Source organism: Megascapheus bottae, chromosome 19 (assembly GCF_031878675.1).
Source record: "Megascapheus bottae isolate mThoBot1 chromosome 19, mThoBot2.hap1, whole genome shotgun sequence".
In the NCBI taxonomy this organism is placed as follows: domain Eukaryota; kingdom Metazoa; phylum Chordata; class Mammalia; order Rodentia; family Geomyidae; genus Megascapheus; species Megascapheus bottae.
In genome coordinates this window covers 29595583-29622936 of record NC_143527.1, presented here as the reverse complement: position 1 = coordinate 29622936, position 27354 = coordinate 29595583, and the positions used below count along the sequence as shown (strand labels likewise).

General features: G+C 36.9%; 1 protein-coding gene across 2 annotated transcripts in view; it reads right to left on the bottom strand.

Moving 5' to 3' along the window:
- Positions 1 to 27354, bottom strand: part of Garem1 (GRB2 associated regulator of MAPK1 subtype 1) — a 171320-nt gene that overhangs the window by 100349 nt on the left and 43617 nt on the right. For both annotated transcript variants that reach the window (XM_090353278.1, XM_090353279.1), the window contains exon 2: positions 13030 to 13170. In XM_090353278.1, the coding sequence (XP_090209404.1) occupies positions 13030 to 13170 (141 nt within the window). The remainder of the gene's footprint in view (positions 1 to 13029; positions 13171 to 27354) is intronic.

Here is a 27354-nt window from a genome sequence, read left to right as displayed (position 1 = left end):
CCAGTGATTTTGTACAATTAAACTGGAAATTACTTAGTTTAAGGCAATGGCTGGATAAAATAATTTGGAATTCATTCCATTACTAAATAATAAATTCTAAAATATAATATGTTCTTAACATACCAACTTCAAATGGAAAGTAGTCAAATAGAATTAAGATTCAGTGCTGAGTTACGAGAGCCTGGGAAGGATATTTAGGGAAGAATGGATATAGGTAGGATTATTAATGGGTGTGGAGATGCAGATGGACAGGCATGATTTCTAATGTTCTACTTACTATACAATGGGGCAAAAATGGTTGACAACAACTAATTGAGTATTTCAAAACAGCTGGTAGAGAGGATTTAGAGTATTTCCAAAATGAAGAAATAAAGACAACTTAGGTGTAATTTAATATTACCCATCTACGTGTATTAAAATATCATACTGAGTCCCCTAAATGCATACAATTATAATGTATCAAATTAAAAATAAATTAAAGTAGCAACAACAGCAGAACTTAATGTTTAACATAAGCCAGCTAGGCTTCTAAGATTAGTTTCTTGCTGACAAGGGTGAGAGATAGTTATTATTATTCTTGTTCTATAAATGGTGAACAGAAAACAAAGAAAGGCCAGGTCGCATAAATAAGAGGATAAGCCAGGACAATAAGCTCCCCTAGTTTTTTGGTAAAATACTCACTGTGGCTGGAGAGAAAGTTGTTAGGCTATGGAAGGGCAGAGATGAACATGGAAATCCTAATCTTGTTCTTGCTTTTAAAGACATCAGTAGTATTATGTTGTTTTAAGCCATAAGAAGAAGGAGAGGTAGGAACCAGAGCCTTATCAGGAATCTCAGAAGTGACACAAGGTCTATCCACCTGGATATCTTGGAGCCTTTGTCACTTGGGAGCTCGGGTTAGTGTGGCACCTTCTGGTTGTGCGGTGTGAAGAGAGGGACCAAGTGATGGGAAGTTAAATGACAGTATGCTCAGTGGGTACTTGACAGAACACAGTGGCTTCCCTTCTGCAACAGGAAAAATGTAGCATTCTGATTTTCCTTGAAGATCTCCTTTTTCTCAAGTCTAGTTATACGTTAGGCACAGAAGACCTTTCCACAAGGCAAGAGGAACAAAAGGCCACATCACCTATGAGCTTTTGTGCTTTTCCCTCTGGAAGAGCTGTCTTTACAAATGTTATTTGTGAACTCTGGGAGACAAGAGGATGAAAGATATGGGAGAGAAGGTAAGACAGAAAGAACACTTGCCACAGTCCATGTACTCTCATCTCTTGCTTCATGATTCATCTGCCTATTCATAAGAGTCAAGAATAGGCTCTCCAAAGTGATGAGAACCAAAGAACAAAGGAATGTGTTATTTGTTCCTTCCACTTTACTTATGCAATTTGCTAGTCACAAAGGGCCACCTAACCTGTTGCCAAAGACTTATCTGTGAAACAAAACAGAGCACCTTGAGAATAAACTCACTACATAAAGAATTCAGTTGGAACTCAAAAGGTCCGTAAGAATTGAGTTCTGGACTCTGTGGCAGGCTACAGCCTGATTCCTCAGGCTCTACAACTAGGTGGCTTTGAGGGTGGAACCTCAAATTCACCACCTACAGGACAGAGGACCCAAAGCCCTGGTTGCCTTATCTAGAATGGTTTCTGTACTGAATGAACAAATGGTGATGTGTAGCACCACACATGTAGCCCACAGCAAGTATTCCCACACTGCTCTCTACTGATGTCGTAACTCACTTTAGCCAATGGTTCTCCAACGTTCGTACCTCCTGCCAGTATCCAGTAGATATTTAGTTAGTTAGTAGTTTATTTAGTTTATGTGGGCCTGAGTAAATCCATACATCTACCTAAAGTCCTTAAGTGTCACCATCTCTCCTCCTGAGAGATTAGACTTTCTGTACAGTTGCTTCAACTTAAAAACAGAACAAAACATGTGGTTAAAATGTTGGGAAGGGACAGACAACAAAAGACAGTGGTATACTTTGGGAGTAATCAAGGAAAAGGGATCCCACATTTTTTTTTCTTACACTGTTGCACATTAAATTCTACATTTTAGAGAATTTGAAAAACCATTTATATGTTGCAATCTGAAGCAGGCAGAGCTTGTTTGCTGTTTTAGAGCTTTCAAAATCTGTTTATTATACGAATTTACAGGCATTCTTTTTTAAAAGAAAGGAAGAAGGAAAAAAAGTCAGGATAATCTGGGAGATAAAATTTTGCAATAAAGGGATTGCTCCATTGAGGCCTCCTGAATTCTTTGGTCATGACATGCACAATCATTGTCAATTTCAGGCAGTGTGTGTGAAAACTAACATAAGTTACAATTTGTTGAATATTCGTTTGTTTAGGTCTGAGCAGCAACTAATTGTTTTAGTCATCAACTTTATGACACTAATTTTGAAGACAATAGCTTCTGTCTAAAAACAGAATTGTGGACTTTTATGGCAGAATATAAAACTGACGATAATAATGATTCAACAGTGATAGTACTTTCATTTTTCTGTCGCAGCATCACTGATACTGGGAGACTGGACATTCTTAAAAATTATACCCTGGACTGTAAAATTGTCAGCAGGTGGCAGGGCCACCACTCCTGTTTTGACAAATAAACTTGTCTCTAGAAGTTGCCAGATGTAACCAATGTGGGCAAGTTAGGTGCAAACTTTCAGTTTAGTTTATGTTAAAGAATCCTTTTTTTTAAATGATGAAGGAATGATAGTGTTATGAATTGTGACACATTATAAACAGACATTAGGTTTTGTTCATAAGTTGACCTACATTACACATACTCTCCTTCAAGGAGTAATTCCCTTATTATCATATTCAGAATATGTAACCAATGTATTTCATGCAAGTTAAAAAACTTAAATTTTGACATTCAGTGAAGAGTTCCTACTGGATGTAATAAATAAATAAATAGTCAAAGTACAGGTAAAGTGCCAAATCTTTACAGCACTAACGTTTTAGAGCCAGTTTTTTTTCTTTTTATTGTTGGGATAATGTATACAGGGGTTATAGTTACATTCGTCAGGTAGTAGGTGCATTAGTTCTCACATATTGATACTACCTCTCATGTTTTTGTCCCCATTTCCCTCCCCCACCACCCACCAAGCCCTGTGTTTTTTATATGCCATGTTTTACCACTTAATCCTGTATTCTAAATACATTCTTCTATGGAACTCTTAACTCTAACGTATTAGACAGACCTAAGATTGAGAAAGATAAGAGCATTCTTTCCAGTTTGAAGTCAAATAACTGAGATGTTGAGAAACTTTTACTGGAAGCCTCTTAGACTGTTCCCAAAGATTAAGGATTTAAAAGAAAACTAAATCTACTTTCTTTCTCTACTATTAGAAAGAACTTTAAATATCTTTGTTGTTGTTATCGGCAAATTCTATCTTAAGGGGAGAAGGTGTTTTAACAACAAAGGAAATGTTAGAAATAAATTAAAGCCATTACAAAAAAGGTGCACAAACACTAATGCCAGGGAGCAAGGGAGAAGAGGAAGGGGGGGAGGCTGATTCCTTTTAAATGGAGTAAAAAAATGTTTATTTTTACTTCTTGGATTTATTTTTCTCTCTAATTTGCTTATTCCTCGTATCTCAATAACCATTTTTACCTCACCCCCATTAGCCTAGTCCATGTCTTTATCCTTCTTTTTTAAATGAACATATATGGGTTGAACAAGATGATTTCATTGTGCTAGTTACTTATAATCACACAATGTCTCCTGATCAAATTCACCCTCTACTGGTCTTCCTTATCCTCTCCCCCATATCAGATTTACTTCAAGAATTTCCTTTGATGCTTTTCCATCTTTAGTTCCCTACTATCTGTGCATTCCTCACTCCTGACCTGTTAAACTCACATGTACAGGACAGTGGGAGAAAGCTCACCAGTAATATTTTTAAAAACACAGATTCTGTAAAGGACTACCAGGGTACAGGGTAAGAGTTCCTCTTATTCTGCCTGAAACCCCTATTCATTTTTCTTAAACTAGACTTCTAATTGTTTCTTCTAAGTATTCTTTCCCCATTAAGTTATTGTTACTGCTGCCTACAGTCTGAAGTTTTTTTTTGGTCACATTGTTCTGGTCAAGAAGGCATGGCAATGATTCTGAAGAATAGGAAAGGAAGATTGTACCTACATGGTGCAGAAGACTAGAAAAGACTTCTTGAAGGTAAGATTTCACAATGGGGTAAGACTCTGAGCTCTCTAAGCACAAGAAAGAGGAAAGTGGTGCCCACTGGGGTGTATACTGGACAGATTTCAGAGCTAAACAAGAGTTTATATGGACAAGACCACCTCTGAAAAAGTCTTAGCCAGTACAAAGAATAGAGCTGTACTTGGTGACAGGGGAGGGAGGGGGGAACATCTGACAGTACAGGAGGAAAACATGGTCATTAGAGCAGCGAAGGCACAGGCAGGTTGAAAGGATCTCTGGCTCATTCAGGGAATGAAGAAGCAGCATCAACAAGATAGTACACAGTTACTTTGGGGGCGAGTTGGAAAGGGCCCAAGAAGGATGAAGCACTGGAATTTCCACACAAGGTATCTCTTGTTTCACGTACAGAAACAAGTTGGGACTAGGAAATAGTGTAAAAGTCATTAAGAAGAAAAAAAACTACCTGTAATTGGGTATTAAAACTAAAACGAATGGAAGACCAAAAGCATCACCAAGCAACTGGAACATTTCAAGGTCTACGTGGCCACTTTATTTCACTTACCTACAGTCATGCTAAACATCTAGAAAATAAAAAGCTCCATGTTTGTTATGCTCATCTCCCACTCACTCATTGGCTTGACTTACAAGGGACAAACCCCACCAGCTTCTGTGAACCGGTTCTAACAAGTTGGAGGCATTGTGTAATGTACACCTTTCTAGAAGTGAACAGGGAAGTATCTGAATCACCTCTCCTCTTGCCCCAGATGGCAGAAACATGTGCACAGCACACTTGGCTTGTTGTTTTCTATTGAAAGCACTCAGAACCACTACCCAGATGGGTCAGTCTTCACATAAAACCAGCACAAGACTTCCTTGGGTAGTGAATCATTAAAGGCAAGTGATTCTAATCCTAAGAAACAGTGGTGACATCAGGAAGTTTTAGTGCATTGCCATCAGTTTTGGAACTCATTATGAAGTTTTCTGCAAAAAAAAAAAAAAAAGCTCAAGGAAAATCCTGAAAGCTAGAAGAGAACCTTCTGAAAGGCCACACTACTTGTCAGAGGTACAAATCCAACATGGAAATCAAATTATGAAGTGAGACAAGCACATTCCCTCCCATGCTATAAACACTCCATTAACAGTGTGGTCACAGGCGGCTAATTCAAGCTTTCCACCTGATGCTGATCACATTATCTCATAGGTTAAATTACACTTGAACTGGAGTTAGCCCTTTCCAGTACCAACTTCCCATTAAGTACCAAACCAGAAGTGGAAGGGAAACAAAAACAGCAGCCTAGGAATTCCGAACCCCAAAGACCAACCCTGTTCTGTCCTTGTTTTATTTCTTCTGGTTTTCTGCTTGTAGTTTTCAGTGTATGATTTGCAAGGAGAGTGAGAATAAAGATGGACTGAATTGTGAAAATACAACTGAGAGAGACTTGTTATTATTTTATTATTTATAATTTTTATTATTTAAGCATTTACAGCACAATTTAGAAAAGCCTAAGAAGATTCAGATATATTTGTTCCTATTCCCCCTTTATATTCCACAGATCTCTTATTTTAAGAATAAAATAAAGAAAAAGGTCCTTCCTTCCTCCTTCCTTCCGTCTCTCCCTCCCTCCCTTTTATTTATTCTTTAACACTTAAACTGAAGTAGACTAGTTACCCTTCCTGGTGAAGGGACTTCACAGCATCCAGTTGCTGGAATGTGGGTTAGGGACAGGTTAGGTGAGGCCGTGTGGATCCGATTGATAGTAGGAAGGAGACAAAGTTGTGACTAAGGAAGGTCCCACTGAAAACAGCCAGCTAGAGGCTCCATCCTTACTTCTTTCTAAGTCAATATTTCCCTCTACTCTTCCCAATAATGTCCATGAGCAGTAATCCTGATCAAAATGACCCTGTGAAAAGAGGGATTTTCATCTAGAGAAATGAAGACAACAAATGGGATTCAAAGACAGAGGCAGTAAGACGTTGGTTAAAATATTACCTAAGGAAACTTTGTGACTGGCTGTTATATCACCAAGTCAGTTTTTGTTTCCTTTTAGTATAAAAATGTTCAAACTGAAAATTAAGGTAACAAACGCCCACACTTCCTTTTTCGTTTTAACAGCTTAAAGATTTAGTGTCTTTAAATGTTATATTTTCTAATTTAGCCGAAATCTTTATCCCAATAGACAAAATCAAAATAATTTCCAAATATCATCTCAGCATTAAATATAATCTGCATTCAACTTTTCTTGGGTTATTATTCTTAAACAATGAGAAGTAAGAGTAGCAATACTAAAGCAAAAACCAAAGTTCAGGGCCAATCTTTAAGTTCAGTTTTAAAGTATTAAGTTCAGTATTAAAACAAAAACAGGCACCAATGTGGTTAATGTATCTGACTTTGTTACCTGGTATACTGTATATCCATTTATTTGCTTATTTGAAATAGGGAAGGGGGAAAACAAGATGATTGGGAGGGGGTAGAGGAAGGAAAAGGAGGACAAAAGCATGAGAAGGGGTAGCAATGTTCGAGAAGTAATGCACCCACTACCTGATGAACGTAACTGTAATCCCTCTATATAGTACCCTGACAATAAAATACAATTAAAAAAATAAAAACAAAAACAGGCACTGCTGACTAGCAAAGGTGAACAATTACATGATGTCTTCATTCTTAAGAGATAAGTATCCATACCAATGTGTAAAAGACACATCCACTTTCCATCTGACCATAATTAAATTTAAATAACTAAATAAATAAGTGAGGAGAGGGATCAGAAAACAACCCTGTAAATGGGGATTTGACATGCTGAGTATTTCCTGCTGAATGACACTGGAGGGATTTTAAGAAGCAGTCTTTCTCTTGCCTGCTCACATTCCTCCTCCTATTCAATGTTCTTTTCCTAAGGCAATTTTATGACTGAAAACTAAAAACTCCCTTCCCCCAAAGCTAACCATACAACATTAGATTCCTCTAATCTCCACCGTGGCTCTATCATAACAGATTCTTTACCTCGTCTATTGATGGTTCCTATGGCCCTCATTCCAATGAGGGTCCCATGTTCTTTCTGGAAGGAACCAGCCTTGCTGATATCCTCTGTCAAAGTTATACTTTTTTTTTCTAATTACATTTATATATGGTTATTCATTCCTCATCAAATCTAAGCATAAAAATAGACAAAGTAGTTTTTTCTGGGTTTGGGACTTTACTGACACCACTGTGTTATGTAAAAACAAACCCGCTCTGCTTTTCTTTTGTTAATCTGTCATGTGTTGGGGTCTCAGCAGCAATCTTTCCATTCTCACAAATACCTGGGGGTGGGGCAAGGGTAGCTGAAGAGACAATTTCCCAGACACCAGGCTATTATATTACTTAATTAGTTTTCCTCTCCTGTCTTCTGAATCACTCCACCTAGGAATCATTCTACTTAACCTAGAAAGGCTCATCAGGTTACATTAGTCTCTAAAAATGAAATATTAAAAAGCCTTTCATTCCTCTGGTCTCCCTTGCTTCCTTTTAATACAAAATTCTTGATGAAAACAGCTGATCCCTGTTTGCTGTCTTAGTTGTCATTCATTAGATTACCTTCTTCAGTAATCTAGTTTTCTTCTCCTTCATTCATTCCTTTAGGTTGCTCTGCTGAAGATTATCCTTAGTAAAATACCTTTTCCCAGACCTTCAAACTTTCCAACTCCACAGAAGCCCTATCCATCAACTCAGGGACCTCCTGGAAGCTCTTCCTGTCTCTGCTTCTTCCTGGTAATTACTTAGAGACAGGAATATCACCTATGTGCGGATCAGAATGGCTTAGATATCCACTTAATTTGCCTAGTCTGAATGTAAGTAGAAGATGTGGATGGAAGAAAACAAAAAATTTTCTCAATATACTGGCTAATTCTACCAGATCTCTCCTCCCTAGAATGGATGGATCCTTTCCACCTTTTATGCCCTATCCCCACAGAATGCTGGGCACATGGCATATGTGTCGCCCACAGACTTGAAAGTGCCCTCTAGAATTTGCCAAGAGGGGGGAATGGCATAGAGAGTTACATATCCTGGGCTCAAATCACACTTGACTTTTTTTTTGGTTGTGGGACTTGTACTCAGGGCCTAGGCACTGTCCCTAAGCTCTTCAGCTCAAAACTAGCATGCTACCACTTGAGCCACGGCACCACTTTTGGGTCTCTGGTGGTTAACTGGAGATATGAGTCTCACGGATTTTTGTGCTCCGGCTGGCTTTGAACTGTGATTCCCAAACCTCAGCCTCCTGAGAAGCTAGGATGACAGGTGTGAGCCACCGACATCCAGCTGACACTTGACTCCGGACTGTGTAATCTTACAAGATACATAATACTCTTTTCTGAAATGAAGATAATAGTGGCACAATCCTATAAGTTTGTTATGAAAGGTATATGATGAAATAAAAGTAAAAGGCTGTTAATAACCTGAAATAATAAGCTCTCAGTAAGTTTTAGTTATTGCTAACTGACCAATAAAGTCAATCATTAAAACTTAGTTGTTTATTAGATAGCCAATCTTTACTATTGGCAAAACTGACTGGGTCATTGACACACTTAGGACTTCTACAAAAAGAGGTTCAGTCATTTTCCACTTATCACAGACAATTTATTCCATGAAACAGAAAAAGTACACAAAGTGTTGTTCAACACTAGTAGTTACTTTTGTAAACTGGTGATTCATACTAATTAAACTTGCAACCCAGGAGAATAAAATTAGCTTGTTTTAACATTTCCTTTTGTTCAGTAATTACAATTCAAGGTTATGTTAGGTACTGCGTTATAATTTTGCCCATGAGACAGACATTGCACATCCCACATTTTTTTTTAAACAGGCACTGCTGACAGAAATGCAGGTGCTGCTGACTAAGGGCCTTGAAGACTGCATAAGCAATTCTCTCAACCTTGTGCACTGCTTTCTGTATATATTGCAGCTGGGAGGGAAAGGACTGGGTTCACTTTATCTTGTTATAGATTCACCAGATTTGCAGGAAGATGAAAATTTAAAAATAGAAACCAAACGTGGCTGAAGTTAATCTGAGATGCTTATGTTCAAGTACCAATCTGTTCATCCATAAGGATCGTTAAGTATTCCATGGACTGATTTACAATTTCATAAGCCCAGTCAGAATTCCATTATGTGGCAAGTTGGTGGACCACAGGTACACAGACACTTTATATTCTGATCCATTTGATTTCTCAAAGTTCTACCTCCAGAATCCTCTTTGTTGGCTCTCATCAGGGACTAAGAAAGGGGTTAGATGTCCCAACATCGTCGAGGTAAATTCTCTATCATGTGTAACAGAGACAGCACTTAGGAGGGTAAAGAAAATTTCAGAGGATAAAAATTTCAGAGGACATGTTATTTCCAAGTATTTGTAGAACCGGAAGTTTGCATCAAAAAGAGGTCAAACTACATCCATGATTTACATTTATATTAGCATGTACTGAATCATATTATTTTATTAACCTTATCATAAAATAAATTAGGCTTTAGGCCTTAGGAGGGAGGGTCACATGAGATTTGCTTTTGTGGTTTAATTTGCATCTCCTGGACTGACCACTTCAAATCGCAAAGACAAGTGAATTTGATTTTTTTTAAATGTGAGCTGTAAAATAAGAGTCATTCATATTGCCTAAAACTAAGATATATTTGGGCTGTTAAAATTAAGTTTTATAAGGGGTTTTGTTTGGCAGTTGGGGTAAATGAGGGGAATGGTAGGGTGAATTAGCCTGTGTCTGATTTCTAAGCAGTTCTGAAGCTAGATGTTCTAAATATGCAGAATGTAGAACCAGTCCTGAGACTGTCATGCATGTTTCTTAGAAAATATCAGTCTCTCTGGTAGCACTGAGAAGTCAAAACTTGAAAGAAGATCTGTGATGCCTTTTGAATAAAACTCGTGTAAAAACGTCAATGCCTTTTCTAAGTAATGCCAATTTTTCTGAGTGCCTTCTCCAAGTGTGTGAAAAAATACATGATGCTGACAGAATACATTCTGTCGCTTGGAATTGACTGTTGTACCAAGAAAACTCCTTTTCTCAAAATTAAACTTATTTTTCCAGAATGGGGGAAGTCTTTATTGTGTAAAGCACATTCAAAAATCAGAATAAGAAATTTCTTTTTTTTCATATATTTTTATTGTAATTAATAGAAGGAATTTCTTATAACTACAATTTCAGAGTGTAGTTCTCATGCAAGCTTCAAGTTATATTTATCTCTTTTCAAAGCTTTCTGAAATTATTTTTTTTCATATAAGGAATGTGATGAAAATTCTATGATAGAGAATATGTGAAAAGCACAGTGAGTTTCTTAATGGTGCTGAGAGCTAGTCTATAAATCAATTTGCCTATATTCTTCAAAAATGTCTGTGTCACAAAACACAATGACAGCTAAGGCTGCTCCAGATTCAAGCAGACTGAAGACATGACAATGAATGAAAAAGTGTGGACTCTACCTGAATACAAAAAATAAAATAAAACAAAAGACACTCTGGGACAATAGCTGAAGGTAGAATATGGACTGTAGATTAAAGTATTAAGTCTCCTAAATTTTCTCACCCGAGTACTGAGGTTATATTAGAGGATATCCTTGTTCTTAGCAAATTCACAGTGAAGTGTTAGTATGCTACCTACTCTCAACTCATTCAGAGGAAAAAATGCATGTGTGTATATTTGTAAGTGCACTTGAAGAAGATAAGACAAAAGTGATAAAAACAAACATGAAAACATGATAAGAAGAAGTGTATGATGGCTCACACCTGTAATTCTAGCTACTCACTAGGCTGAAATCTGAGGATCATGGTTCAAAGCCAGCCAAGGCATTAAAGTCCGTGAGACACTTATCTCCATTTAACCATCAGAAAACCATAAGTGATATTGTGGCTCAAAAGGTAAGGTGGTAGCCTTGCACTGAAGAGCTCAGGGACAGCATCCAGGCCAAGAGTCCAAGCCCCACAACCAATAACAACAACAAAAAAAGATAAGGTAAGTGAGTCAAAAGAGTACACTACTTCATTCTTAAAGTTTAAAAAGCAATCACTCTCTGTGACACACACACACACACACACACACACACACACACACACACCAAAAGCCAGAAAGATTTTAAGGGTTGTCAATGTGAACTAGGTCCAATGAACTGAAAAGTAATTAAACTTGTAAAAACAGTGTAAGAGACATTTTCTTGGCGATTGAATGAATAGTGATGACAGGTGTCAAATGAATGTGATGCATAGTACATATATCAAGTCCAGTGGGAGCAATAGAAGAGCCCTGCATGCTCCAACCCAAAGACAGGCGGAAAAGCAGCCTGTGGCCAAGGGAAGTACTCAAGTAAGGTACATGATACAAATTTAAAATATCTCGTAGGTCAGGAGCAGTGACTAATCTAGCTCAGGTGAATGGTTCGCTCTTCAAAGCAGAAAGGCTGAAGAAATCTGGAAGGCCTCAAATAAGAAGGTAAAGAATCCCCAAAGAGATCTGAAGAAATGGCCAAGTGAAAACATCCTCTGTGAGGACTGTTCAGAGGGTTTGGGGAAACTTGGTCTACTAATGGAAGAATATAACAGACTAGGTAAAGTCATGTATGTGATGAAATTAAGAAATTTATATTTCTTTGCAGTTTTGCACAGACAGTGTTAGAGCCTGCTAAAAGTAGTTTGGATCTCTCCTGTTGTGGGAACTTCCTGGAGACTGTCTGGAAGCTTTGTATTATTCTTCTCTGCTTTGAAAATTGGCTTCATTCCTATTTATGTGGTTCCCAGTCTCACAAGTGTAATATCTTTGGTAGTTAAAGTTTTCCCTTTTTCCATGAAGGCAACTCATTCAGTAGGTAAGAAGAAAAAGTATAAAATATAAGACACAGAAATTCTCTTTCTTTTTTTTTTTAATAAGAAGAATGTTTTGAGGAACTCAGTGATCCCTGGGTCATACGAGCAATCAAAGACTTCTGAGAATCCAAAAGAACAGCAAATCATTCATTTGTCCTTATGTATTCTTTGTACAAGGACCATTCGTGACCATTTTAGCAAGTCCATTTTCCACATAGACAACTTGATGAGCATTTAGAAAGGTCAAGCAACAAAACAAAACTGGCAGTCAAGACTAAGCAATTTATAGTTTGTTGATTAAAATGTCCTGTTGTAAGTAAATTTTAAAAAAGAAGAAATAACAGAAAGAGTTAAGATCCTTTATATAACGAACTAACTATATGTGCCAGAGTAAAGTATAAGGTAAATATTACATATTTTTGATGCACTTAGAAGCTACCGATACTGAAAGTTTATTCAAACCACTAAAGCTATCCTAACTTCAGTCTGAGACCTAGAATGTGCTCAATAAACATGAAATTACTGAACTGAATGGATTTTAAAGGGAAAACGAGGCAACTGTCCCAATCATTGACTAGAGTAGTGAGATCCTGGGATCCTCTCCATTGCTGTGTTCTAGCTGACAAGAGCAACACATCTAGGTATCTAAATTTAAAATACTCTTAAACCAAACTTGCACCTTCTGGAATCACTACATCAGAGTTACTCATAAAGGCAATGCTTAAGTTGTACACAGATATGCTTAGAGATCAGATGGTCACTACAGAAACCAATTTTAATCCAAGACTGCAGAGAAGTTCTTTGTATTTGTAAAAATTTTCATCATATAAATATCTAGCTACATTAAGTAGAAATATCTACAACAAAATGAATCAGAGATTTTACTGATTAAAAAAAGGGTTTGGTTCTTATTTTTCCAAGTCATTGTGGTGTCTAGTTTAGTGGCAATTCCTGTCTCTGCTTATAAAGGAAAAGCATGAACTCTCCTTCCTCTCTCTTGCCTCTTCCTGCCCCTTGAGAGAGATCTTACCTGCATAATGTACTGGAATCTCTATCTTTGGCCCAATGACATAGTGGCCCTCCTCCAGGCTGTGGGCAGTGATGGTGGTCCACTGACGACATGAATGAATCAGAAGGTAGTCATCTTCCCGTAGCCCTTCTATACATTCTCCTGGAAAACACAAATTTTATTCAATTTTACTCCAAACTTTGCATAAAATCTCTTCAGGCAGAAGCTGGTAACTCACAGTAAGGTAGGAAAAAAGTTTACCCGTGATCAAAAAGAACAACAAAAAAGTAAAGGTATTCCATACTGAGTTGAAAACTGGACACAGGATTTCATAAAAATGTTTTCTAGCGATCTGGTAATGCTTCACTGTACTGAATGGCTACATTTCATTTCTTAGCGTGTGTTACAGTTCATTGGGCACTATCTAGATCTTATATGTATAAATGTATATAGAGATTCAGGTATATACACATATATATATTCATATGTATATTCATGTATGCAGTCATATATTTTACGTAATAAGAACTTTACGGAGTAGTTATTGTTCCTCCTTTACAGGTTAAAAAAAATCAAGGTCCAGAATATTGCATAACTGTCTAAACTCTCAGATTTAACAAGTAGAAAAACAAGAATTTTCTTTCCTTCTTTTTTATTGGTTGTGGGGCTTGAACTTGGGGCTTGAGCACTGTTCCTGTGCTCTTTTACTCAATGCTAAAGTACTCTCTCATTTTGAGCCGCTGGGCCACTCGGGTTTCTGGTAGTTAATTGGAAGTAAGAGTCTCATGGACTTTCCTACCCTGGCTGGCTTTGAACTCCGATCCTCAGATCTTAACTTCCTGAGTCGCTAGTACTACAGGTGTGAGCCACTACAGCCCGGCAAAAGTTAGAATTTAAAGTGGGAATTATTTAGGCCCGTTGATTCCAAAACATCTTCTTTTAATCACTATAACAAAACTTCCAAAATAAAAAAACTGGCTCTGTTAAAAGAGTACTTGGAATCAGATGTGTGTATTTCCTTTTAAATTTCATATATCTGCCAGCTCTCTCTGGACTTATCCCAAACCTCCCAATCAATTAAGTATAATAAGCTTTACAGCATCCAAATGAAATTATTTTTCGTTTTTAATATTCTCTGAAGTACCTTTCTGGCCTTTGAACTGATGACAAACTAGTTCAAAAGAAAAATCCACTCTCTAAAATGTAAAAGATGTTTCTCAGATGCTGACATAATCCATCTCATTAATTCAGGGTTAGTTATCTGAAATGTTCTGTGAATATCTGAGAAGACTAATTTCTTATGTGAACTTTATTATAATAATTAAGACTTACTAGTAAGATAACATTGTGTTTTGAAATGGCATTTACAGATCTCTCTATAATAAAAAAATTCAGTATTTTTCCAATTAATAGAGAAGGCAATAATAGTCAACTTTGGTTATTTCAACCATTAATTATCTAATTTGCTTCCAAACCAATAAACGCAACCATGTTTAAAACAGCCTAATTGCAAGAATGTTTTATCTTTGTGATAGAAAATACAGTTAAATGTTCTATCTTTTGAAGAAAGGGGGAAGAAAAACCAAACTGAACTGGAGGTAGAGGTACAGGAGCAGGAAAGGAAGGGCCTAATTATTCATTAAACCTCACTACCACCCTGTCCTCCTTTGTGCTTTAGAAACATTAGGCTTTTCTTGAAGACATATCTAGAGGGCCACTATCATTCAAGAGCCAAGCCCTTTTCTTTACTCAAGTATGTTAAGACAGGATAGAAACCAGCCAGAATCCTTGCTCCCAAGAAGAAATCAGGGAGCTGCTTGGTAAGCTTTCCACTCCTGCCCTCCCCAGGAGGAGAGGGAAGGCATAGAGAAGGCAGAACAGTTATAAACACCAGACTGGGGTGGGGAGAGGGTCAGCACACCAGATCTTAGTATCAAGCCTCTCACGACTGGGTGATCTTGGGCAGGTTGCATTTGTTTCTCACCTATGAGGTAGATAACTGTAGTTCCTATTTCACAGGGAATATATAGTTAACAGAGAACAGTAAATATTTAGCACCAAGTCTGGCCAAATTAGAACTAACTGGAGAGCAGGAGCTATTAAATTTATTGTACCTGGTTTTCTCTAAAATTTAATCCCTGCATAAACATGGTAATGTAGGCCAAGTTATTCTTTAAACAGGTTACAAAATGACCTTCAGAGCAGTCAAGAAACTCAGTCAAACAGCTAATAAATGGCACAAAATGACTTTAGTACCCTTCTACTTTTCTTCACTTTTTGCCACTGCACTCTCCAGTGCCCCCCAAAACAATGACAATAACCCAAGAAACAGGAAGAAGCTAATCTTCACATTTTCATTTCACTCATTCCCTCAAATAACATGACAGGCTTGGTTCAAAAGATTGATACAGTGAGCAAAACAAAGTACTTAATATCCAACAAGGGGAGGAGGTAGCTGATTTCAGACAGCCAATATCAGCAAAAGGATGAATAATTACATTACAAACTAAATAGAAGAACAGAAGTCCAAATGAGATAAATGAGTAAGAGGTTCATAAATATATGGGTGGGGAATTTCATGTTTGTTAGTTTAAAGTATTCCTTATTCATTTGTCCAGTAACATCTCCTTTAGTATCTTTATTCAATAGGAAAGGAGAAAATCAGAAAAATCTAACTAATACTTGATTCCCAAATTGAAGAAGTTCATCTTCTCAGTGGTGCATTGTGCTTATGTATAATATTATATAAGCCAGGGCAAGACTCATGCTGGCTGAAAGGACAGCATATGTAGAGTAGAGATGGGAACTGCAGCAGGATGATGGAGGAAAGCATTAAGGGAAAATACAACAACTGATGTTCCTTCTTTGATAGATAAGTTGGACTTAGATAGGAGGCAGGTAAAGGGGAGCTATTAGAGGATAGAGGAATAAACAAATCTCTGCTTTAGGAAAATGAATCTGATAGTAGCACAAAAGATGGATGGAAGTAAGAAGAAACCAGAGCCATGGCATATGCAGGAAACTCAGGGTAGAACACATTGTCATTCAGGGAAAAGGGAAAAATGTCATTCTTTCCAACTAAATGGTTATATCATAAAACTTTTAATTTTATTCCACAGTGGGCTCTAAAGAGGCAGCCACGATACAATTGTAATCAAGTTAATCAAAATGAAAATTTTATGTTAAATCCTACTGCTTGCTGTTGTAGTAAACACTCTGGCAAGAGGATTCTGAATGATTTTCAAAGCCATAAAGTAGTAAAAAAAAAAAAAAAAGAACTGAATGCTTTCTTTTTAGCTTACATCTTTTTAATTTTTTTTCAACAACTGAACCATGTGTCTGCTTTAGGCAAAATAAATTCAATAAAAATGGTCTACAAATAAAACTTAAAATATCCTAGGGTAGGCCACTAATAGAGATGCCGCATTGAGCAAGTTCAGAAAGTAAACGGTTTTGTGATCTTTTGCTTAACTACTATGTATAGCATACTGAAATGTATGCGTCTGTCTTCATGATGCAGTAACAACAAGTCTAAATAAACTGTGGTTAAATTCCAAAATATGTGATCACCATCCTGAGATTTATCAGCATGTAGCAAGATGTTGGGATATACTTTATTGCCCTATTTTGACCTCGATTTCTTTACATTCCTGGTAAAATAAATTTGTCAGTCATGGGACTTGAACTCAGGGCCTAGGTGGTGTTCCTGAGCCTTTTTGTACTCAAAGCTAGCACTCTACCACTTGAACCACAATGCCACTTCCTAAAATAATTTTTTTTTTGTTAGTCATGGGACTTGAACTCTGGGCCTGAGCGCTGTCCCTGAGCTCTTCAACTCAAGGCCACCACTCTACCCCTTGAGCCGCAGCCCTGCTTCCCCTAAAATAATTTTTTAACACTACTTTAACTTCAAAGTAAATCTGCTTTAAAACAAGATACAACATCAAAATCCCAAGTTAGTATTTATAAGCTGGGCATAAATGAGTAACTTGTCTTTCTGTCCTTTGGTCCAAAATATTCTTTGAAGTCAACTTTCTTGTTACCTTCTCTTCGTGTTTGCCCTCTGGGTTAGCCATATGTAATAGGTCAAAATTGCTGACCTATTGTCTTTTTCTCTCTCCTTTACAGGGTTTCGTATTTCTCAAAGGCTCAATTAATCAGCGGCAACTCCCCATCCATAACACCAACTGCTAATTTTTATTCTAAAAAACATTTTACCCTGTATTTTCTACATATTTCTAACTGGATGTCCATAGGGTCATTATTATGTACAGTACATGCATCCAATACACACTTACGGAGGACCAACAATGCTGAATGACTAGCAGTGCCACAGTGGAACAAGAACCTACCCTCACAAAACTATGATACTGCTAGTCATTCAGCATAGTTGTATATGAATATCACTGAATGACTATGTGCTGATATTAAACTTTCTAGTTTACTCCCAGTAAGTAAATTTTCTCTTAACGTTGTTATGAATCCAAATAAAAGACCAATATCCATGTTGCTTTTCTGCTACTCTTACAAAACACACCCTGGCTAACAAAGAAAAGGTCAAATATATGTGAACTTTAGTAAGATATTTTCATTTTTCACACTCCTGTTCCTTACTCTTTTTGGTAATTCACACCACAGTTACAGGCTCAGTCAACAACTTATACCTGTATTTCTATAGGATTTTTATTTTATCATTTATATAATTTGAGTTATCCTACTTTCTTAATTCAAACAAATTAATCAAGTTAGTAGTATTACAATAATATTGTTCTTACAATTTTAGTAAATATAACAAATAATATTTCACATAAGTAATATGCAACAAAATAATTAATATACACAATAAGTAAAAAGGTAATATACAGAAAGGTTACATTTATATAAGTCATGTGATGAGTACATTTCTTTTTGAACAGTGTTACTTTTCCCTCAATTTCTTCCAGGTTTTTTCTCTCATCCCTGTCCCCATAGGTTGTATAATTCATTTTTGACATAGTGTCTAGTAAATATTATTGTTGCATATGTTTACCCTTTGTTCCACCATTCCTGTGCTTCCTCCTCACCTCCTCTGAAAGAGATAAACTTACATACAAGACAAACGGTTCAGAAAACAAAAAGCAACAAGGGAGAAAAAAGGGCCTCATTTAGATAAGTATCATTTTATATGATCATATGTGTAATTTCTTATTAACACATAACCCATTACATGTTTCACTACATGTTCACCTAATCTTACAATCTCTTACAATCCTTTTTTATGTAAAAAGAGCTCAAACCACTAGATCTCTTTCATCACCTAACAAATACAAGTGTCCTTTTCCAGTGATAAGATTGCTATACGGCCTTGCTACTAATGTTGACCTATCACCCAGTTCTAGCCAATGATGTTTGAGTAGAAAGGACATTTCCACATCCTGTCCAAGCCTTACCCATAAAAGCAGCTCACAAACTATCCTCGATGCTTTCTCTTCCACTAGTGGCTAAATACTGATTCCCAGCCACACCTTGGAACAAGCTAAAAATAGTACACCTGCCAGTAGTCTGGATTCCTTAATTAATCCACAGTAAAATAAACCAGCCAACATGTCCTGATCACACACTGGGGTGCTATGACAAATACCTTTCCATTGCAATAGTATGGCAGGGATGGATGACGTTTCCTTTTTTTGTTGTTACAGTCATGAGCCAATCTGAACTAAGACACCTGTAGACAAATCCCTTAGCACCTACAGTCTCCTACTTGCCTTCATGTCACAAAGGTAGTTTAGAGTCATAAATTCCTCTCTTCATTCTTATAGTGGTATTCTATTCTATAAATCAAGGAATATAATTAAATGTAATTTAGTTAGTATCTTCAAATGTTTCCAGTGTATGAGGTCCTAGTGGTTTACTGTCTCCCAGACAATCAAGAACAGAATTCAACATTGTGGTGGTAGTCTCTGTCCCAAGGGACTACAATCCAAATGATGTGGTAAGGAAGAGGATGTGCGGAGGAGGAAATGAAGACATGACATCACAGCAAAGTGCTAGAGAAGACTCAAAGAGTAATCCCAAGATCAAAACCTACAGTGCTGTCTGCAAGGCAAAGGAAGTTGCACATTCCAAAGAGGAAGCAGTAAAAGTCAAGCGATTTCTAAGAAGAAATAACTGGCAATTTTTAAGATGGAGAAACTATAAAGCAATCTGGAAGGATGTGGTTATAGGAAATCATGAAAGCACAGGTAATAATTTGAAATCAATGGGAACTGAAGAACACAAAGCTCCAAAAAGAAAAGAATGCCATTAACTTAATGATTCAAGTATTATAAGAATATGTGGGACTGAAGAGAAAGGAATGGACATCAGACCAAGATAAAACTAAATGGGTGCTTAAACTTATTAGCCATACATATTAAGCTATCTAAAAGTATAATTACTAGTCCTCAAATTCCTGAAGACACAATATTTTGTCAGACAACTTAGATTGTACAGCATTATTGTCTTCTTTATCTTGTGCTATTTGATATTTTATGAATATATCATGATTCTGCAGTTAAGCTGTGGCATCTAGGGACTGATTATTTGCTGGACTTTCACCATCCTATTCCCAAACAAAAGTCAATCACCTTGTTGCTACAAACAACCAACCAATAACTTAGCTCCCACAGACTCACAGTATGCTATACGTGAAATTAAAGATATGTGCCTCCTTTTCATCTCCCATAAGACAAATATAAGGGCAATTCTGTTTTCTCAGACTTCTCCTTACATTCCCAATGGATTATTAGTGCTCATTATGTTATCATTTCTGGCTAGCAGAAAGCTTTTCATCAACAATGGCTGTTGGGTTGGCCATAATAATTCCTATTAGGTTTTCTGTTCTTACAATTCGTTTTTAACTGGAGTATGGAAAAGACTACTAGCTGTGCCGCATTATCCCACTCACTCTTTGTCTTCACTAACAGCCCCTTATAATAACAGGGGACATGGCTGCCCAGAATACATAATGCTATTCCCCTCTCCCATACCCATTAGATGTAACAACATAAGTAACAGTAAGTTGTAATGGTTTGCTGCTTCTGGGAAATTTCTATAAATAGAATATAAAACATATGGCCTCTCATGTCTAGATTGTTTTCTTGGCATAATGACTTCAGGGTTTATCTACACTGTAGCACATATCAGTAATTCTTTTTATGCCTAAATAATCTATTGTGTTCAGTTATTATCAACTTTTGTTTCTTAATTTATTATCTTAACAAATGGCTCTACCACTTGGGCGAGTCTTCTAATCCCTTTTAGTGTTGATTATGTTCTAGATAGTCTCTCACTTTATGTTCAAGTCTGCCTGGACTACCATTCTCCAGTGCTTCCTCTCTGTACTGGGATGACAAATAGGCACCACTGCATTCAGCCATCAGTTGATATAGTCTTGCAAATTCATTTATTCTTTGTCTGGAAAGGACTCAATCTATAATCTCTCAATCTCTACCTCCCAAGTAGCTAAGACTACAGGCTTGAGCCATGTCTAATTCCTTAAACTATTTTTACTTTGAGTATCTATACATAAAATGGATGGGAATTCCTTTGTATACACTATCTAGAATATTCTCTCCTACGGCCCAACATCATCTCCTTTTGTGCTTTGTATTCCACTAGACAACATTGCTGGGAAACATAGTAGGTGTACAAAAAATGCTATCAAGTGAATAATTTTGGGTGTAAGCTGACAAATACTCACATTAAGCAAATCTAAATATAAATAAAGTACTTAAGTATTATTTAACATTTAAATTCTTCAAAGAAAGCAGAGTACTGTTTCAAGTACTTTCTTCTATAGATATCTTTCTCCCTACCCTAAATAACATCAATATATCTACATTGTCTAAGGCTGTATTTTCAGCCTGTATCACAGGCTTAAAGACTATAATCTCCTTGAGTTTTACTCAAGTGAAAGAGTAAGAAAAGAAGGAAATGGAGATTGATTTAGACAAATCATTTACATGGTAATATGGACAGTCAAAGAACACCATGGTAAAATCTAAGCAAAAAAAAGGATATATCCAAGGGAGAATAAAAAAAGATTAAGGATATACTATTCCCACTTTTAAAATGAACTCTTGAACAAAGGACTCCTTTTTCAACAGTAGATCTATCAGGAATTATACCTAATAGATTCCTGCTGTATGAAAAAGAAATATGCTAACTCAAGTCAAATTTTATGCTCTGAAATACTGAACCATACCTAACATTTAGAAGATAAGAATCCCATTCAAAATAACACTTAGAAAAACAGATGACCAACTATAGTTCCAGTATTTTACAAACATGTGAAATATACTAAATCTCCCAGCAGAGTGACCAGTACATACCATGAAGTATTTTAAACAGGCGAGGAAGAAGCCTCAGAATAAAACAAGAAAGCTATTCTTTGAGAATCTATTAAATTATAATGTATACAGATTCTTTCAGTAAGTCAGATATATGCAGTTTATCCTCCAGTATTGGACAGTAAACATCAGTAGGATTATGAATTTGATTTGTGCATCATGCATTTATGATTCTGTGTGAGTGTTGGAGACCACTGCTTTCAGCCTCCTGAGGAAGTAAGATTATAAGATGGCACCTGGTAGCTCGCTAATGAGTCAGTACTTGCTGACCAGGAAGTTTCTTTGCATTTGTTGATTTGTTTCTTCTGTGCTTGTGGATAGAGTGGATCGCTAGATTTCTTCCAGGTTTGTTTGCTGCTTTGCAGATGACCTTTACTGTGATTGGCTGCTTAAGGAAATAAATAGTGTGGGGTTTCCGGTGAAGGGGAGAGAAAGGGAAAAAGACGAAGAGAGAAGGGGAGAAGAGAGAAGGAGAAAGGCAGAAAGAGAAGAAAGGAGAGAGAAATAAAAGACTTCTGCTCGCAGCAATTTGAGTCTGATCATTCCCAGTCCTCCTCCGAAGTGATGCATTGTTGCGGCAGGCAGTGACATGTGAGCAGTTGTTCATACAGTTACTAAATGACCCACAAAAGCAGGCAAAGGTCATCTTGGGCTCCCCAGGTACCTAAGGCTAAATGATCAAGCCTATTCTAGGATTTCCTTCTGTCTTCAATTCTCTGACTCTAGTAATTTAAATGAGTATTTGATGACTCTTCATGGTATGTGGCAGGCAGTGGAGGCACCTTGGAAATAAGCTAAGATTTATAGCCAGATTTAGTTTGAATTTGGATTTAATATTTATTAATGGCATGACCACTGGCAAATTACTTCACATCTTTGAATCCTGGTAAGGAAGCTGGGATGACTGAATGGGAATACAGTCATGAGACTCAATGCAGTACTGGTGCACAGCAGGCTCTCTAGACGATGACTTGGGTTTTATTTTCTTCCTCAATCAGTTCATGTCCTCTTGCTCTCTTTTATTGGCCCAGTACACAATGGTTTCTTTGTCCAGTGAGGAAATACACTGCTAAAATGCAATGATTCCAACTATCTTTCATTTGCTACAGTTATTAAAGATACTTAAGTTTAATTTGTAAGGAATTGAATTCAAAGCTACACAGCACCCAGAATGGCATGGGTTCCAAAACCATGAACATTTTCTGCCGGAGCCCTAACACCTTGAACTCCTCACACTGTTACTACTTACAATAGTAAGTATTTGTGCTCCATCTATTTTAGAAAAATATTTATAAATACTTGGAAGATACAGGAAGAATACAAACTAAAGCTCTAACTAGTCTTTCAGACAGGCGCTTTTATGAAAGGACTGCTGAGATGGTATTCAGCTTTACCAAGCCATTATTTTATCGTGGTGGCAGGTAGATTTAAAGGTACACACAGTTGTCAAATCCAGGTCAGGTCACTTAAGGAAATTCCTTCATGTATCTGAGCTTCAGTTCTACCATTTACAGAATGCAGACATAATAATAACTGTCTACTTCATGGTGTTACTCTAAGGAGTAAATGATTTTGAAAATGCAATATAATATTGATTATTGATACACTATAAGCACTAAATCTTAGTCAATAAGATTTATCAGATGGATAAGAATGATGAAAGGGGATGACAGTGATCAAGATAGATTTACATATAAACTTACATGGTGAATGGTAGCTCTATTGTACAACTATTTGGTCGGTAAATGAAATTAGATTTAAAAGTAAGGTTTATAATGATAAATGACATATCTCTTTTTTATTAGTATCAACTAGTTGTATAAGAAGCAGGGGGAGGGCAGGTGTCATTCTGACATGCTCATTTATACATACATGTACCTTGATCAGACTCACTGTCTCCATGTTGACTTTTTCCTTCCTTCCCAAACTAATCTCAACAAACATCACTGTTCCGTTTTCACGTATCTATCAAATAATTAGGCCATGAGTTCCATTCACTTCTCCATGACCATTAGCCTTTGGATTTTGTTTCTGATGGATTATTCCAAATCTATCCACAAGATTACCCAGCTTGGAACCCTTCAGTGATTCCTCACTACTTTTTCTAAGTAGAGAAGAACTACTTTTGTTAAAAAAAAAGTTCACAAGACACAATAGAAAACCCTTCATTACTGGGCCACAGCACTGATAAAGTATGAAGGATCTCAGGGAAAGGGAAATGGCATGAGTAGAGACAGGCCAACAGGGCCAGCTCAGGTTACCATACGTTTTCTCACACTTCTCCTAAAGCCTGGGATGTCCTTAGTCCTCTAGTGGCCCAAATAAGAAATCTTGTCTCCTGTCATCTCTGAAAAATTCTCTCTTGTTCTTCCTTACCTTCTTGAAAAGTCACCATAATGCCTGGCTGCCACACTAGGCTTTAAGTTACCTGTCTGCCTGCAGCAGGAGACATGAGCTACCTCCAGGGCTCCTCCTCCGGGCTCGCTCCTCCTCCAGGCTCCGCTCCTCTCTACAAGCTTCCTTTGACCTAAAACAATGCATCATCCTTTCTCCCGCTGCTAAATCCCAAACTCAGCGAATCTTTTCCTACAGGATCTTCCATCCTGCAAAGAGAACTGTTTCCTTTTCTCTTTTGGTACTCTGTACACCTTCATCTCTAGCTTAAGAGTCCTTGGAACTATAGTGAGATTTCCTATTTGTGGGTCTACCTTACACACTAAGTTGCAGTTCAAGGTCTTGGAAGCCCATGAACTAACTATATGCTGATAGTAAATGTATGTAGGTTTAATGAATTTACCTTATGTTGTCATTTTCCATTCCTCAAATTCATGATGAGGGCTTCCTCATGTAATGCGAATTCTTGCAAAACAGAATTTGGTGGGATAAAAGCTTTCCAGGATGGGTTGGGATCTAGTAGTAGAGTGTTTGCCTAGCATGCATGAAGCCCTGGGTTCAATTCCTTGGTACCACATACACAGAAAAAGCCAGAAGTGGTGCTGTGGCTCAAGTGGTAGAGAACTAGCTTTGAGAAAGCCCAAGGACAGTGCCCAGGCCTGAGTTCAAGCCTCAGCAATGGCAAACAACAACAACAACAAAACAAACCAAAAACCTTTCCTGGAGCCATTCATTCATACTATTCTAAACACAAAGTTTATAAATTCCTAGACAATTAGAAAAGGCTTCAACCTTTGGGCTGACTAGCCCAAATAAAAGTAGATGCTTCAATTTTATTAACTAATTAATTTTATTATTTTAAGTAGTTATACAAAAGGGTTTGAACGCAAAGTGTTATTTTACAAATACAATGCATCTTGATCAGTTTGTTAAACAATAATTTTGAGAACAGTACCAATTAAATTTGAAATTATTTTGTAACTACAAAGATGTTGTGATTGAGCACTTTATTTAATAACTGACAATATGTACACAAAATTCTCAATCACTTCGTAGCAATAGAAAATATAGTACCTAACTTCCCACTGTATATCTCAGTGCAGTACACCAAAGTGATTAAAGGGTAACAGCTACATAAATACGGGGAAGAATTATTCAGCTTGCTTTGAAGATTGAGTGCTGACTCAAACTTGACTATCAACCCCAGGTTGTATTCCTAGTGGAGGCAGTTTCCTAATCTGAAATGTGAGAATAATTACTGCTTTCATAAATTATCAGGAAGATAAATGAGAAAGCCAGTAGGAGCATTCTTCAGATCATAAATGTCACATAAGTGCCAACTGCCAAGAAAACATAAGGTTAGTTTACACTGTGCTATTTTTTGCATTAGGGTGCTAGAAGGAGAGGGTTGGGCTAACAAGAATGACTGAGGATGAGGAGGGTGGAAGTAGATTTTTTGCAAATATGAAAATAGAATAAAACTTGCTGAAATTGCTTGAATAAGGAGGTAAGGGACTTGCTGAAATTGCTTGAATAAGGAGGTAAGGGACAGTGGTAGAAGAAGTGAGATTGATTGGAATGCATTATGTGCATGTATAAAATGTCATAATGAAATCATCCTCCTGTAATTAATTACACTAATAATATATATTTTTTCCAATTATGGGGCTGTTCCTGAGCTCTTCAGTTCAAGGCTACCACCCCATCCCTGAGCCACAGCTTCACTCCCATTTTCTAGAGATTAACTAGAGATAAAGAGTCTCACGTTCTTTAGTGCCCAGGCTGACTTTGAACCAGGATCCTCAGATCTCAGTCTCCTGAGTAGCTAGGATTACAGATGTGAGCCACCAGGCTTGCCACTAATAATAATTTTTAAAAAACCTAGTCACCATTTGATTTGTTCTGTGTATCCTTATCTTCTCCTTTTGTGACTCTAGAAACTGTACCAGCATCAAGAAAAGGAAAAGAAAGCTGGACTCAGTAATTTAGCTTTAATCTACCTACTTAGGAGGCTGAGATCTGAGGATCAAGGTTCAAAGCCAGCCTGGGCACAAAGTCCATGAGAATCTTATCTCCAATTAACTGAGGATGCTTCAGCTCAAGGGGTAGGGTGGCAGCCTTGAGCTGAAGAGCTCAGGAACAACATCCAGGCTAGAGTTCAAGTCCTACAACAAAAACAAAAGTAAAAGTAGGTATTATTTGAGTATTTACTATTTTAGGTTCTCCTTAGGCCTATTGCCAATGATATAATAAAACATTTCTTTTCAGATGAGGTAACAATTACTATTTATATATTCAAAAGAAGTTTAATGCATGTTAGATATAGAGCCTTTAAGTTGCAAACAGCCTTAGAGATCATCTAAATTTTACTTTTTCTCTAAAACAGATGAAAAGAAATAAAGAATACCAGGCATGTGGTATATGCCTGTAATCTCAGATAAACGAGAAGTGGAATGTCAAAGTTCAAGGCCAGTCAGGACAAAAAGACTCCATGTTAACCAAGCAAGCTGGGTGTGATGATGCATGCCTGTATTGAGGAACAGGTGAAAAGATGACAATCAGTCTGGCCTTGGCCAGAAACTTAAGACCGGAAACAAAAAGTATTGATGCATGTCTCAAATGGTAGCATGCCTGCCTACTAAGTGCAATGTCCTGAGTTCAAACCTCAGGACTGCCAAGAAAAGAAAGCAAACCTGTAAGTTATGATGTTTAACACACAAACATTTAAGTTTCATATGTAACTAACGATAGGTCATAGATTATCTATTAAAAGAAATAGAACAGACTTGCATGTCCCATAGGGGTATTTTTTACAAGCTAAATTTGACAATAAATAATTGTTTACTTTGTGACAATACAAAGTACTCTGTAACTAATACATCACAGTATAATTTCACCTAGGAACACATCATTTAAGAGAGAAACCATATTTATTTCCAATTTAAAAAAACTAAGATACTAGGATAAGATAAAAATGAGAAACAAACATAGAGAAAGGGGAAAACAAGATGAGGGGAAGGCGTGTGGGAGGGAAATGGGGACAAAAACATGAGAAAGGGTAGCAATGTTTGTGAAGTAATGCATTTTCTATCTGGTGAATACAATGTAACCCTTCTATTAATTACAATACAAATATTTAAAGAATGAGAAACAAGAAAAACAAATAATTACGGGTGTGCCCTAGATTACAGTATGGGTTTGGTTAACAAATCAATTTACCACAGTCTAAGACACATTTAAAATCAACAAGCCAAAACAAAATGAACTCTAAAACAGCCTTCACTATACTGAGACACTGTATATATTTGGAATCAGATGAAATCATTTTCTCTCAGCATATATAATCTTATGTGTTAAACAAGGTTTTTAAAATAAAGCTTCAAAGCAGAGCTCCCTACTGCTTTCAACTTACATATAAATAAAACTTGTAAACATCAGATGTTTTACCCACTTTCCTTTGTGAGACATCCTTACAACATTCTCTTAATTCAGCATGTTGTCAAATAGTACTTATTAAGCACTATTCTCAGTAACTAAACAGAACAGTCCCTTGTTCTGTGTTGTAATTTGGCACAGACAACAT